General features: G+C 49.9%; 1 protein-coding gene across 2 annotated transcripts; it reads left to right on the plus strand.

Annotated features, from left to right (window-relative positions):
• Positions 1–6229: 6229 nt before the first annotated feature.
• MIEF1 (mitochondrial elongation factor 1) lies at positions 6230–15865 on the plus strand. Of its 2 annotated transcripts, XM_032105350.1 has the most exons (5): positions 6230–6412; positions 7746–7894; positions 8007–8187; positions 10206–10468; positions 11543–15865. In XM_032105350.1, the coding sequence occupies exons 2-5, from the start codon at positions 7751–7753 to the stop codon at positions 12347–12349; spliced, it is 1395 nt and encodes a 464-aa protein (XP_031961241.1). In that variant the 5' UTR covers positions 6230–6412; positions 7746–7750; the 3' UTR covers positions 12350–15865. The 2 variants fall into 2 exon arrangements, with proteins under 2 accessions (XP_031961241.1, XP_031961242.1); XM_032105351.1 differs by lacking the exon at positions 7746–7894.

Consider the following 15865-nt stretch of genomic DNA (forward strand, 5'->3'; position numbering starts at 1 on the left):
CCAGACCCCATTTTGCCAGCTGTTTGTTTTTGTTGCTGGGATACGTTCATTCCCTGTGTACGGACACGTTTTAATGTACTGCTTAGCAGGGCCAGTCAATTTTTAATTATTAGTCCAATTTTATATTATGCTTCTAAATCTCACTGCTTTAGCAGCTCAGCTGGGGCAGCAGCGAGGTCTCAGCTGGCTGGCAGGCAGCCTGTGGAGCAGCCAGGGAGAGTCACCCCAGCCCTGGAGAGCGTCACCAGCAAATGGCTTCATGCTCACGTGCCCACAGCTGCAGGCACTGGCTGCCCTGCTTTCCACAGCACCGCCACAGAGAGGATTTGGCCACAGCCATGGCAGAAGGGAGGCATGTTCTTGCTTCCTGGCAGTGGTACGTGTTCCTGTGGCTCCTGGACATGCTCTGTCAAACTTTCACCTGGGAGCAAGCTTTGCAGGGCTTTGCTCTGTTGCTGCAAAACTGTCCCATCTGGAGAAGGGGCTCCAAATCACTGAAGTGAGAGGCTGACATATGGAATATAATCCATGGGTGCTTGGTTGAGGAGCCTGGCTTGGGGCCAGGCTGCTGCAAGCTCTGCCCTTGTAGCTGCAGCAGGGACAAGCACATCAGCAAAAAGGTAAAGGATCAGCCCACTTCAGCTAATGTTTGGGACGTTACTGTAAGCATCTCTGAGATCCCCAGGCATGAACCTTTACTTGGAACTAAGGAGAATCTGGCAATCCCAACATTTTCAGCATTTCTGTGTGTGCTTATTTTTTTTAAGCAAAGTGAGAAATGGAGATAGTCCTTACTGTCTTTTAAAATATATTATAGCTGTGTAAGAATACGAATCTTTCAAGGCCATATCTGTCCTCACCCTGCCAAACAAAACACAATGTAAAACTCCATTGTTTTGCTCTTACGTTTCGTGTGCCTTATGGCTTGAACCATGGATCCTCTTGGCTGAAGTCCACCCCAGTAATGATTTAATTTGGGAACACACTTCACCTTTCTAAAAATAAGGAAAACTAAGAAGAGCAAATAAGCTGTGCTGAATAAAGATGTAAAATGACTTCTCCAGGATCTCAAATTAAAGAAAATATGTTATCCAAGGAATGTACAAAATCAAATAACGTAAGCCTGCCTTTATGCAGCAAACTCTTTCCTGGCATTTTAGCCCTGTTCTACAGTCTGGACTTCTTCCAAAGAGAGAGAAACAAATCATCAGTTATATCATTTCCCCCCCCCCCGACACTTACTAAGAGCCAGGCATACACACAAAAATAAAAGAATGTAGAAAACATCTGCCCAGTTCTTTTTGCTTTGCAGTGTTTTTAAAGCATTTGTCTCAAACTGTTACCCAGAAGTGAATGTCAGACTAGGGCAAAACCAAAACCAGGCAAATGGGACAGAAATCTATCTAAGGGCCCGTGACTTAATGGGGCAAGGTGTGCAATAGGTGCCTTTGGTTAGAGAAAGAAGAGAAGCAGCAGGATACAGCAGCCATGCCCTTCTCGGGTGCTCTACATGTACATGGGACCAAACCACACCTGAGCTGGAGTCCATATAACCCTTACACAAACCAAAATCCCACTTTCACGCCGGAAGGGCCCTCATCCCAGCGCACAGCACACAAAGGAGCACGAGAAAGCCCAAGGTCAGCATGTGCAGCTCAGCCCAGGCAGGTGGTACCACCAGTTGTAAGCCCCCTGCTCTCTGCAGACACTTCCCTTGCAGAAAACAGGAGCTGTTGTAGTGATGCAAGATTGCAAGGACAACAGCACTCAAAAAAGCAGGGTCTCTGAACGGCCCTGTAAACCTCTTGCAGCATGCAGCTGGTGCAAAGTGAAAAATGGGGTGGGGGAGGCCAGGGGATGGAATCTTACTAGTCAGGGAGTAATGAGTCCCCAGCAAACCCAGCCATGGGGAAATTTGGTTGAAGAAACACGAGTCGTGCGGAGAGTGAAGGTGGGCACAGACCAGTTGTAAAAGTACTACAGAAGCAATTTCAGTGTGTTGGGTAATAAAACTGAGCCTCCTCAGTGTCCTCCTCACGGGGACAGCAGCTCTGCTTCACACAGGAGACCACTCGCTGCTGACAGTGTTTGCAGCCGCCTGCACTGCAGAGATGGAAGGTTGGGGATCTGAAAAGCCCCATTTCAGCCGCAGCAAGGCTGGGACCTTTCCTTTCTTCCCCCTGTCAAAAACATACTCTGAGCATGGCTTCCCGTGCTGTCCCTACTAAAATGTGGGTCTCGGCTCTAAATCAGGAATGCTCCTTGAAAGGTGGCTGCATATCAATGGTCTCTCCTCCCTCACCACCTGTCTTCCTTCCCACATGCACTCAACATCAAAGCTGCTGGGGCTTCAGGGAATGAAGCCACCTGTGCCACCCTTGGCCCTCGGCTCCTCCTGCCTTGTCACAGCTGGAGAGCAGAAGTACAAATGCCATTAATCCTTGCAACTGCTCGAGAAAAATAAAGAAATAGGGCTGCAATTAAACAGAGCTGTTGAACAGGGCTGAGACTGCCAAAAGGCCTCCTGCAAGGTCCATTTGCTAGAAGATAATAAGGATATTAAGCTCAAGCTCAGGTAGCATTGGTGGGTCACTATCCATCTTCCCTCTCGCATTTTAGAACTGCTTTCTGGCTCCTCTAAGAGACCCGCCTTCTGCTTCCAAGCACAGTTTGTTTCCCATCCCTGCAGAGCCCCTCCAGGATGCCTTTTGCAGCTCCAAGGGTCACATTCACCTCCCTGCTGTCCCGGGAGGGTTTGCTGGCTGGTGACAGGCAGCACAGGGATGTCTCTCTGGCTGGGAATGGTCCTGCCCTTGCAACACGGGTGGTGGGGAGCCTTGGGCATGGCACTTGGCTGCAAGCCGGGCTCAGGGGCAGCCATTTGCTGCTTTTGGTAGCCATCAAAGCCTGTGGCAGTGGCTGCTTGCGTGGGAGGACTGGCTGCAAGCATGAGAAGACCGGCAGAGGAGTGGCAGCTCTGGAGACTCCTAAGGAGACGGGGGACAGCAGGGGATGTCTTAGTCTTATTCCGGGTAACAGCATGGGTTATTGTGCCCTGTCACACTTGCTGCCTTTGATATTTCAAGCTCACTTGGTCATTTCGAGTAACAAAGGTTGTTATTGTTCTCCAGGAGCACAGCAGAGGTGTACTCCCTCCTCTCTGCCTGCACCTTGCCCAGTCAGGGCAAGTAAATTCCCTCTCTTACAGTGACACAGGTTGGAGTCACAGGGGAAACCCCATTCCCAGTGAGTCCATGGGCAAAGAAGCCACCAGGCAACAGGGTTCTGCAGGCATTGGGGCACTGGGGCAGGCATCCCCTCAGGGCAGCACAAGTCTCTGGGGGTGCTGGGTGGGTCCCAGCAGCTGCGTGCAGCAGGTCAACAGAGTTTGGGAAACCCTGGAGACGGGGGGATCCTGCTTCACTGTCTCAAGGTAGAGTTCAAGTGTACAGCCCCCAACATGTCACCAGAGGTCCGGCACTCACACGGCAGCTGGGGTGGTGTTGGTCATGTGCTGCTCAGCCCTGACACTCTCCCTCCTCTTTGCAAGAGAGAAGGGGCTGGTTGAAGCCCCTGCCCACACATGGGCAGCCCACGTTGGGCAGTGGGCACTGCGAGTGACGTCCCTGCCAGGGCTGGGGCACTTTGGAAGCACTGCACAGTGTGGGTGGAGGAGCTCACAACACGCACACGCAGCTGCTGGCCAGGGGCCCGGGAGCTGGCAGCCAGCCTGGGGGGGAAAGAACAGAGAGAAACACCAAAACAGGCACAACCCAAGGGGGCCAGGCTGGGGAGGGGGCGCTTATGGAGGCGGCAGTCCTTGGTTGCCATGGCAGGAGGGCAGCAGGGAAGTCCATCGCTGCTCAGCCTGACCCGGCAGATCCCATTGGTAGTGCACCAGGGGTTTGCCACATGGGGCTGCTCAAGTTTTGATCCAGACTTGAGAGTTTTGGGGACTGGGCTTGTCAGCACACCTGCCCAGGTGTGACAGAGCCCTCTTGTGAGAAGGGAAGTATTTCTGAGAATTAGCAACCCAAGGAGGAGGCAGGAAGCCGGGAGGAAGGTTCAAAGATTGATTTTCATTCTGGCATCAGGTTAAGTGTAGGGAAAACAAATGCTACCTCTGAGGTCTTGGATAGCCCAGTATATGAACTGATGAGCTGGAAACAAAGATGAGCAATATACCAGACATTTTTTAAAGATGATTCAAAGCTATTGACTCTTGAGGAGATCAAAAAGGACTGAGGAAAATGCAAATGTGGCAAATTGGCAACACCACATATTTGACAAGCATCAACTGGGTATGTGCAAGGTCAGAAGAGAGAAAACTAATTGCACATAAGAATTAAAAAGCTCCAGATGTTCTTCAGAAGCCAAGAAAGAACATGGATGTCACACAACCCGTGGCTCTGAGAGTAGCTGCAGGTTAAAAAAAAAACCACACAAAATATTAGCATGCAGGAGGAAGAAGGAGAGAATAATATGGAAAATATGATAATGCTATTATGTAAATCACTAGCACGGCCTCTCTGGGAATACTGTCTGCAGTTCAAGTAAGCCCTTCTCAGAAAGGGCTGATTAGGGGCATGGCAAATTTGCTCACAGAGAGATCAAGACGATTGGGGTTGTTTATCGCAGAAAGGAAATGAACAAGAGGAGATTGGCACAGAGTGAGCCAGTCCGGAGCTTCTGTTTTTCTTCCTGTTCAGTTCTATCACTGTCATATCTGGTGTCGCTGAGAAGTGTGCGAAGTGACGTGGCTCTCCTCTGTCACACACCATTTGCTCTTTCTCTCACCCTCCCCTCCTGGGGATGCACAGCACATTATGTTGTATATTTAGGTAGGACCTGGAGAGGAGGGGATGGCTAAGGAGAAAAATATATGCCCCAGGGTAGACATATAGTAGAGAAGGTGAGAACGGAAAAGTGGGATTTGCACCTGGAAAGAGGGGCAAAAGGTTCTGGCTTTGGGTGTCTCCTTCCATCAGCTCAAGCAGACCCCAGAGAGGCTGCCAGCTACTGCCCTTCTCCTGGAGCCTTGAGGCTTCCAGACCAGGCCCTGGTCTCTTGGGGGTTCCTTGGAGGCAAAGATAAGGAGCTTGAATTTGATAAGTTAGTCTGTAAAAAGCATCCCAGAAGTCCCTTGAGATCAGCATCGACCCACTTCCCTCTGCCAGGGGAGGTTCGGGTTGGACATTAGGAGGAATTTCTTCACAGAAAGGGTGATTGGGCATTGGGATGGGCTGCCCAGGGAGGTGGTGGAGTCACCGTCCCTGGAGGCGTTTAAGGGAAGACTGGACGTGGCACTCAGTGCCATGGCCTGGCTGCCAAGGTGGTGTTCGGTCAGAGGCTGCACTCCACGATCTCAGAGGGCTTTTTTAACCTGATTCCGTTTTTTAATCCGTGATTCCGTGACGTGGCGCAGCGCACACACGTTCTGTCCCGGGGCCGGCAGCCCAGCGCGCTGTGCCACAGCACACCGAGCCGCGGCTGCCAGCGGGACCTTCCCGGGAGCCGGGAGCTTCCCGGGAGCCGGGAGCTTCCCGGGAGCCGGGAGCATCCCGGGAGCCGGGAGCATCCCGGGCTCCGGCCTGGGACGGGCGCGGGCAGTTCCCCTCCCGGCCGCCAGGGGGCGCCAGCGCCGCGCCGCCGCCGCCTCAGGCGCGCGCGGCTCGCTGCCCGCGGCGCCGGCGCTGCGATTGGCGGGCTCGGGGGCGCGGCCCCGGAAGCGGAAGCGCGGCGGCGCTGGGTGACCCCGGGAGCGGCGCCGGAGCGGCCCCGCGCGCAGCCCGGTGAGTGCGGGGCGGGCGCGCTCCTCCCGCGGGGCTGCAGCGGCCCCCGCGCCCCGCCCGGGCCGTTACCCCGCGCCGTTGGACCGGCGGCCCCGGCACCGAGCGGGGCCCGCCACGGAGCGGCAGGAGGCGGCCGGTGGGTCCCTCGGGAAGAGCTGACCCGGATCCCGCCCTCGGTCACTCCTCTGCAGGTCGCCCGCCCGCCCGCGCCGCACACTTGTTCCCCATGGCCCCGTGGTCCCGGGAGGCGGTGCTGACTCTGTACCGGGCTCTGCTGCGTCGCGGCCGCGGCCTGCGCTACACCGACCGGGACTTCTACCTCGCCTCCATCCGCCGCGAGTTCCGCCGGAACCAGGGGCTGCAGCGGCTGGAGGACAAGGAAAGGCAGCTGGAGAAGGGGCAGGCTTTCCTGCAGAGCAGGCTCGGGGGCCTGGTTTAGAGATTCCCTGTAGCTCCCACTGGTCCCACTTACCTCCCTCTTCTTTCCAAAATCCCCTCGCCAGCCAGAAGAGATGATTAACACTCACTACCCACCACTTTCTTGAAGAAGTCCTGAAGGTGCTTCCACAGGCACACAAGGAGGGCTCTCCTGTTCTCTTCACAAATGCATTAGGTCACAGGTAGGTCATTTCCAATGATATAACCGCGTTCTTCTTGCTGCTGTTACAGTGAGCTCTGCAAAAATGTAGGGATTTTTCTGCTTGGGGATGACAAGTGAATATATTCTTGGTTCATCCAGGCAGGAACGTCCCCCCTGGCTTGGCTTTAGAAAAAACAAAGGGCAGTTTTAAACCACCCCAATCAGGCAGGCAGGCTGGCTCAGAATCTTGGACACTGACTCAGAAAACAGACCTCAAGCCACAGTGAAAGAGTTCCTTGGTGTTTTCATGTAGGTTCACTGGGGATCCACCTATGGGTGCAGTGGTGGTAAGGTCTATTTTACAGGATCACAGAATCATTTAGGTTGGAAAAGACCTATGAGATCATTGAGTCCTATCTTTGACTGATGACCACCTTGTAACTAGACCGTGGCACTGAGTATCACATCCAGGTTAAACACCCCCAGGGATGGTGACTCCGTTACCTCCCCGGGCAGCCTATTCCAATGTCTAATCACCCTTTCTATGAGGAAATTCCTCCTGATGTCCAGCCTGAGCCTTCCCCAGCACAGCTTGAGGCCACGTTGGCCAGAGAGACTCTTTAAATTTAAATCTCAAGGTCAGGTTAAATGGAAATTGGAGGACACAAAAGTACACATGTAAGAAAATACTCATATCAATGTTCTACATGATTTGTCGTAGAGTCAAACCCACCAGCCTCGAGGGCAGGAATAAACATCAAATGAAGGCAAGGGAGCTGTTACCTTTATGATGTGTTGTGATCTCTACTCTTGATTCTTGGGTGTCTTTGAAGTATCTGGGATTGGACACAGTTCAGAATTTAATCTGGGAGTGGAAGCTCTGAGACTGCCTGTCAGTTCTTGGGGAAGATTCTGCTTTGTTCCAGACAAACAGTTGGCCAACCATGTAGTGCCTTGTCTGTGAGCAAAATTACACTTGTTACATTAGAAATTAGAAAGTAAATTGGCTGTGCTTCGGTTGAGAAGCACAAATTAAAAGAAGAATAGCTGGATGGTTATAGGGTTTTGCTTAATATGCAGGATTTCATTGCAAAATATTGCGGAAGTAAATTCTACTTTCTTTCATGAAACCTATTCAATTATTAGAAAGCTCACATCAAATTTGGATGTGTTCGTTGCTTGGTCAGTCCTGTCCTGGCACTTCTGAGAATAGGCAGCTCTTTGAGGGAACATAATCAAAGAGGCTGCAGGGTCAGGTGCTCCCTTCCTGTGGTAAGACCCCGGGAGCAGGGGGTGTGAGGTGTGGGAGAAGGGGGTGAGCCGGCAGGGCCGGGCGTTCTGGGCCGCGCGCGTAACGCTCCCGCTCCTTGCAGGTAAGATGGCAGGCGCTGGGCAGCGCAAGGGGAAGAAGGATGACAACGGCATCGGCACAGCCATCGACTTCGTGCTGTCCAACGCGCGGCTGGTGCTGGGCGTGGGGGGCGCCGCCATGCTGGGCATCGCCACGCTGGCCGTCAAGCGGGTGAGCGCCGGGGCCACGGGGAGGGGCGAGGGGCCAGCGAAAGGAGCCGGGGTACTGACGATGGCCTGCATAAAACGCGAGCCCTCGGTCACTCAAACTGTTCTTGGTTTAGATGTACGACCGGGCAATCAGTGCTCCCAGCAGCCCCACTCGCTTGAGCCAGTCGGGAAAGAGAAGCTGGGAAGAGCCAAACTGGCTGGGCTCCTCTTCACGCCTGCTGACCCAGGACATGAAGACCAGCCTCAGCCGCTCCCTGCAGACCCTTCCCACTGATCCTTCAGCTGCAGACACAGGTAAGAGGCACGGTCATACTCCTGCATCACAGACTCATCCAGGCCTATAAACCCTGTATTTGTTTAAAAGAATGCAGGGAAGAAAATACTCTGTCTGGCCAGGATTTTTATGTTTTTCTTTTAAGTAGGTCCACTGGTAACTTCAAGAATCAGAACTGGCATTGGGAACTAGTCAATAATAGTCATCTATTTGCACTCTTTGTTCCTCTCATGACTTCTTGGTGCTAAGCTTTATTCTCTTTCATTTTTTCCCTTTAAATCTGAATACCTAATCTTCCCTCATAGAAAGCTATTCCCTTGCTTTCAAGTACTTTGTTGCCTTTCATACCAGTTTGCTTGCATCTTTTTAAGGGGGGGAGTATTCAAGCTGTGAATGTATTAGCAATTTATATCAGTATTTCCTATATTATTCCTACCATTTTCCAAGTAATTTCTGGATTGATGTTTCCTTGTTTAGTGCTGCTTATCAGTGAGTTTGTCTTCATTAGCCTATAGAAAGTGTCCTGTAGTTTTCTTTCTGAGTGGGATAATCAGTAATTTAGAATCCAACCATGCTTTGTTATGTGTGTTTGTTATGTGTTCTTTTTTCTCAATGGTTTTACTTTCTATCCCTGGTCACTCAATTCAAGAGATTTACACTTGGAGATTTAAACTAAAAATCAGAATCAAGCTATTAACTTGATTTCCAGATTATTTTAAAGGAAGTTATATTTGGATGGCAATAGGTTTTCTACTGAGGAAACATTAAAAAGCTAGACAGCTGTCTTAAATGGGGTCTAGATCATTTGATTGGAGTCCCCAAGCATATGGACTGAGTAATAAAAACATTGATGATGGTGTCTTAAATTCTTCAATTAGAAGTAAATTAAAACTCAATATGGAAAAATAATTTTTTTCATAAATAGGCAGTGAAATCCAGCTCCCTGTGATTTTGTGCATTATTTCCTTTACACGAAAAAAGCTCAAATCTGTCCAAAAGAACCCAGTGGGACAAGTGACAGCAGCTGCTGAGGCTGGGCTGGATGGGTCTGTGTGCAGCTTGGTCAGCCATTCCTCACATGCTGTGTGGCCAAATGCCCATTGCCAAACAAATCTGCAACAGCCAATTGCTTTAATGGGGCCACTGACTTGGGGGTTTCTCCTGCACCCCTTAGGGATTACAGCCCTTCCAAAGATCTCTTAGATCTGTAATTCCTCTTTCATTCTCGTTGTTGACTTCTGAAATTCTTGGTCCATGTTAAGAGAAATCTGGAACGGATGGGAAGCATTGACTTATTTCTTTGGGAAACCAGTCAAAAAAAAAGGGGCTCAGAGAATCTGTGCAGGTCAGACTTTTTTAGTAACTCAGATGGCGATGTGAATCTTGTGTTGTTGCATGGTGCCTCAGAGTGGGCACTCTGGTCTTTGTCCAGTGAAGGTTTAAGGGGATATCACTGGAGCTATGATGGCCTGAGCTGGGACAGCCCCGGGATCTGTCATCTCATCATCCTAATAACTGTGCTGATCAGACTCCCAAAAACTATTTCATTTCCAGGTGGCACAATCTTCCCTGATCTCATATGCTAGCCAGGACTGGGTTTCTCTGGTAATTTGTAATAATCTGTTTCAATGTTAAAAACTCAAAGAGATCGTGCTGGTTGTTCAAAAGTGTTTTATTCACTGGTCTGGCATCACACGGGAAGCTTTTGAACTTTTTGGTAACAGCACTGAATTTTTGATGGAATTGAGCTGAGATACTGCCCACGTAGCCATTAAAATTACATCCTTGTACACAATGTTAGACTGGCTAAATTTCAAATCTAGTAACTTGTTTTAATCCATTCTGATGCTCGTAGTAGTATGTTCTGAAGTTCCTCAGCACGTCCCTTTGGAGCGGTACCTGCGTAAAGCCTGCAAAATGTCTGCCGAGAGCTTTTTGGGACCTAGGAGACCGCAGTTCCGCGTTGCAGATTCCATTCTGCGGAACACTTCACAGCGAAATCAGCTGCAACCTCAACAGTTTTCCTTCTGTCTTGCAGACTGTTTTCGACCCACAAAGCCCAAGCCATCTGCCAAGAGGAGTCAGGTGGAGCTGAAGAAGGCCCGCCTTCGTCTGTCCCTGCAGGAGAAGCTGTTCACGTACTACCGGCGGCGGGTGGCGATCCCGGCGGACGAGCAGGCTCGGGCCAAGCAGGCGGCCGTGGATATCTGCACGGAGCTGCGCAGCTTCCTGCGCGCCAAGCTGCCGGACATGCCCCTGCGGGACATGTACCTCAGTGGCAGCCTCTACGATGACCTGCAGGTAACGCCTGGCGACATCATGGCTCCTTATTCAGGAGGCTGACCAGGCAGGGGCATTTCAGGCTTCCCTGTTGGCACTGCTGGCTCAGCACAACAATAAGGCCCCTGGTGTTGCCTTTCCCACTGTGGAGCCAAGCCTTGATTTCTGCAGTGCTGTTTGAACAGGCGTGACCAGGCTGCTCTGTCATTGTCTGCAAAGCCTTTGCTTTTTGCTGTTTTATTTCTCCAAAATATCTCAGTCCTTCTTTCCTTCCCTGCTGTCTCTCCTTTTAGCTGTGTTTTTCTTGCTGTTTCTCTGGTAGATGTCTGTTTTCTCTCCATCCCTCTATATCCATCCAAATACATGATATTCCCTTAGAAGTCCTGTATATTCATGTAAGTCTTTCCTACTCTTTATTTTATTTTAATGCATGACAGACCTGGATTGGACAGCAGTCCCTGCTGCAATATCTCCCTGATGGCAAGATGCCCATGGCTATAGTGAGTGATTCAGAGGCACACTTCTTTGTTTGAGTCACAGCTCTGGAATGCAGCAGGGAGTGTCCAGTGAAATTTAGACCTGGGGTCTTAATCACACTGGTGAAAAGGGATCTTTAATGACCTTTTCCAAACAATGTAGCAGACCAGGTGAGGGCAGTGTACCTAGCTGTAGCATGGGATTATTAAACCATGGCAACGGAAGCTTGTCTAGAAACTTAATACTCTGTCTCCTATTTAAATTGTCATGTGGTGTTGCCGTGCCCTAGGCCAACTGCATCTCACAACCAAGGAGCACTTAGAGCAATATGAGGCAGAATGATTCATCTGTATGCAGTCCATGTCAGGTCTCTAAATAGTACATCCCACATAAGCACTAGCTTTGGCTATACCTTGGAATTATCCCACTGATGGTTGGAAATAGTCCTTCAGAGTGCCTTTTAACAAAGGAAGGCTGGGAATCCCACGCAGAGAGGCGAGTGAGACAGCTGAATCCTTATTCCAGGTTCCTTCGGACAGAAGGCTATCTAAAGGTGGTGAATAAAATGAATGTGGAGAGAGAAAGTTTGTTCTTACCAACTTTTCTCTCTTGTGAAAGGTAGTGACAGCTGACCACATTCAGCTCATTGTACCTCTGATGCTGGAGCAGAACCTGTGGTCGTGTATCCCCGGGGAGGACACTATCATGAACATTCCTGGCTTCTACTTGGTGCGTCGAGAAAACCCAGAGTACTTTCCTCGTGGGAGCAGCTACTGGGACCGCTGTGTGGTGGGAGGTTACCTTTCTCCCAAAACTGTAGCAGACACCTTTGAGAAAGTCGTAGCTGGCTCCATCAACTGGCCAGCAATTGGGAGTCTCTTGGACTATGTGATCCGTCCAGCAGCTCCCCCAGCAGATTTGACACTGGAAGTCCAGTATGATGCAGATCGGCATCTTTTTATTGACTTTCTACCATCCCTGACACTGGGTGACATCGTCCTCGTTGCCAAACCTCACCGCTTGGCCCAGAATGACAACTTGTGGCGACTGAGCCTGCGGCCAGCGGAAACGGCTCGCCTCCGTGCCCTGGACCAGGGCGATTCTGGCTGCCGCTGCTTGTGCCTCAAGATCTTCAAAGCGGTGTGCAAGTTAAACCCAGCTCTGGGACACCTCACTGCCAGCCAGCTCACCAATGTCATCCTGCACCTCTCCCAGGAGGAGTCCGACTGGTCCCAGGACATGCTGGCTGATCGCTTCTTGCAGGCACTGAAGGGGCTGATTGGCTACTTGGAGGCAGGTGTCCTCCCTAGTGCCCTGAACCCCAAGGTGAACTTGTTTTCAGAGCTCACCCCCGAAGAAGTGGATGAGTTGGGCTACACTCTCTACAGCTCTCTGTCAGAGCCAGAGGTCTTGCTGCAGACGTAATGGGGCCTTACCTACAGAAATGTTGATAGGGTTTAGCCAATGCAGACTTTGATTACTACAAATTATGTCTCCTCCACTTCTCCCTATCTCCCTCTCTCTCTCTCTTCACCAGTCCCCCTTTTGGTTCATTAGTAATTCCTGCTGTGGAGTTGGTGCTCCCACTGAATTTCTTGGTGCTACTGGTCCATTTCCACCGTCTCTGCCCCAACAGGTACCCATTGGCTAGGGAAGAGAGGCTAAAACTGCAGCTCTGAGATCACGTAAATTCTGCTGAGTTTAAGTGTCTACCAAAAAAGTAAACCAAACTATGCATTTCTTTCTTCTGTAGTCCACTTACTGCAGCAAGCCCATTTTGGTCTGAAGAAGGTGGAACTGGGCTGGTAAATCCAGTGATGATTTTAGCAGACTTGCACTGAGGTTGTTTATTTTTCTCCAGCCTGACTTTGCCCCGTTTCTTTTTCTCTGCTGTCCCACACTGTCTCACTTTCCTTTCTTTTATGTCCCTTTGGCCCAGTCATGCAGGGCAGACTGAGTGAGATATTTTGGATAGGGTTCTTTTTGTATTTCTAAGTGGATAATGATTACCCTGGCAATATTTAGGGCTATAGAGCTTGAAATTGGAGAATTCCCACAGCTCCTGCTCCTACGGAGCCTTCTCATACTTTGCAAGCTGGGTTCAGGATTAAGGGCCAAGATTTGTCCGGTCTACTGCAACACAACCTCCTGTATGGGCAATTCTTGTTGAAGCTGTCACAGGAGAGGAAAGAACCTTTGTGGTCTGGCTGTGTGATGAGGCTGAAGGAGCAGAGCTTGCTGTTCCTGCATAGCCAGATCTACTGGGAATGGCCTCGGGAGTGGAGAACAAGGCAGCTCTTTAGTCTCTGGCCTAGAGGAAGAGAGGGTGATTACAGGGGAGGGGTGGGAGACATGCATGGGAATAGGGATTGTTTTTTTTCATCCTTTCCCCAAGAGCTTATGGCTGTTCTGGTTTACTGGAGGTGGAAACAAGACTGCATGCCTCAAAGGGCTTTGGAACAAGCACACACAAGCCAGATTCTCACCAGCTCTAAGGCTGTAAAGGTGATAGAACTGAACGGGTGTCATGAGCAAGGGTCTGTCCCATACACTGGTGTTAGGGTACATACACAGAGCTGGTATTTAGGAATATATTAGCTTTGCCATCTGCTCTGTGTGTTTTAGTCTCCTCCCCAGAACTGAGGCTGTCCATCCCCTTCCTCATTCCCATGTGCTGACTCTCCAGTGCTCCCAGTTTACAAATACTCTTAATAAACTGGTGAGGGCACACCTTCCCATTCTGTCTGGTTGGACCTGTTGGCAGTGCAGTTCTGCCCGCTCCTGTCTATGGCTGCTCTCAGGCTGTAGACTCTTCATACTCTGCATTAAGCCATCTGCTGTCTTCAAGAAGTGGGAGAGAAGGTGTCCCCCTGAGTCTGGGACCATGTGTGTATCTCAAAAGACCAGCATAGATATTGTTACAGAAACGTATTTGCCTTTTCCCAGCTTTTTCAGCTTTTTTTCCCCCTTGCTGTCCAGCCTCCTTAGCCAGTGGAGAGGAGTACTGCAGCAGCAGGGTTTGGAGGGAGCAGGAATCCTTCTCCTTTTCTCCTCCCTTCCTCTCAGGACTTCCCCCATCTTTGACAGAGAAGTTTCAAGGTGAATTTCAGGAGTGGAGCCACCAAGGGAAGTCTTTCACCCTGGGTTTTTTTAGAGGCAGTGCTGGTGAGATGGGGGAGGGAGCATCTTTCTTGGACAATCCGTCCATTTTAGCTAATGTGTCAGATAGCATTCTGTATACAGTGATAACGCAACGTTGCATTTTAAATTATTTAATCCTTAGGGCACTGGTATTTTCTAGACTCCCAGATGTGTACTTTGAAGTTTGTGTGTGTATATAAAGTCTGTAGTCTATCAAAGGTTAACAGGAATCCCGTTTGTGTGACTTTGTGTTTTGTAAGTTTTGCAGCAGTGAGTGTTGGTCAACTGTTGATTGCTCTTCACTCTGGTTCCCAGATTTTTTTCCCCTCTTCCTTCCCTTGCCCCCCACTGCCTTTCTGATGGCTAACCTATTACAGCTTTCCTACCCTAAAAGCAGACAAAGGAGACTCAAAGCCTGTAGGCTATTGGGGGAAGTTCCCCTTGTTTTTAATTACTTGAAGGTCAACAAAAATATTAAAATAACTGGGTTGTCAGGAGTTCCCCCAAAGCTCATTTCTTCAGTATGCTATCACCCTTCACTTGGTGCTGACTCCAGTACCGTGGTCTTCACATTGTAACAGCAATGTGGTTGGAAATGATTAAAACTCTAGATATAAAAAAGGTGAGATAGAAACAGGAGGAAGCCACTGTCTGAGCTGATTTGAGAACAGTTGTCACACACATATCTGTATATGTATATATATATATAATTTTTTACATGAATGCTTTTACTTCTTCCTGGCAACCTAATGAATTAATATTTTATGGCCATTTTTTGCTGCTATTGAGCTCAATTTGTGTATCAAATGGAGACTGAAGCTGCCTTTTTGCCTTTTCTGTAGACTCTGCTCCACTTCACTTGCATCAACCATCTCCATCATTTCTTCCCTTCAGTTTTGCCCTCCTCTGGGCTAGCCACAAGCCTGTTCTCAGGAGGCAAATGATCACTTCCTACAGGCAGCCACCACAGCAGGCAATAGCTGCCCTGGCAGTGGCAGTCCTGACAAAGGCCAAAGATGTGATGGGTCACAGGGACACTGCAGCTGGGAGTATTTTAAGAGCAGGGTCAGGTATAAGGGGCAATAGAAGCAGGGAAGAAGGTGTAGGATTAAGTATGCAGGAAACCTCCAGTAATGCTGCTGACTCTGTGGGTCGAACAGAATGTTGCAGAGTCTTTCAAACTGGCACCTTTCAGTATTAAATGCAGTACACATGTTGACGTACAGCCTGGAGGGCTGCCTTACCTATAGGTAGGCTCCTTCCTGGTCAAGCCTGTAGCACAGAGCAGGAGAACCTAAAGCTGAATGTGAAAAGGGCAGCTCCCAGCCACTTTCCTGGCAGAGCGGCTCAGAGACAGATTGATTGTTATGAGGCCCAGGGTGTGCATTGGGCTGCTGGCTGCCTCAGCTCCAAGAATGTCTCCGTGTGTTCTGCTGTAGCTTAGCTCACACAAGCTTCCCATGAGATTGTCGTCTTATTCCCTGTAACTACAGGGTGAGGACCAACTTGCTCAGCTGTGGGTTTCACTGCTGCTGAGCTCCACTGCTAATCGTTCAAGTCAGATGGATTTCTTTTCCCATGTTTAAAAGCAATTACGGAAACAGGAGACCGCTTTCTGCCCCCTGGCAAGCTGCCATCAGGGCCCTCATTCTTAGCATGTGGGCACGCAGTGAGAAGTGAAGAGATGATGCCCCATCTCTCCCAGGCCTGGAGGCTGTGGATTTGCAAAGGGGAAAGTCCAAGTGCATGATCTGTGACAGAGTGTGTGGAATTCTGGAATAAAATGACTTTCCACAGAAA

This window comes from Corvus moneduloides, chromosome 4, assembly GCF_009650955.1.
Source record: "Corvus moneduloides isolate bCorMon1 chromosome 4, bCorMon1.pri, whole genome shotgun sequence".
Lineage (NCBI taxonomy): Eukaryota > Metazoa > Chordata > Aves > Passeriformes > Corvidae > Corvus > Corvus moneduloides.

What these genes read in the sequence shown, in the direction of transcription:
- MIEF1 (XM_032105350.1), top strand. Translation starts at nt 7,751, where the DNA reads ATGGCAGGCGCTGGGCAGCGCAAGGGGAAGAAGGATGACAACGGCATC. An exon ending in CCACGCTGGCCGTCAAGCGG is followed by an intron (nt 7,895 to 8,006) that starts GTGAGCGCCGGG and finishes TTCTTGGTTTAG; the next exon opens with ATGTACGACCGGGCAATCAG. An exon ending in GCCTCTACGATGACCTGCAG is followed by an intron (nt 10,469 to 11,542) that starts GTAACGCCTGGC and finishes CTCTTGTGAAAG; the next exon opens with GTAGTGACAGCTGACCACAT.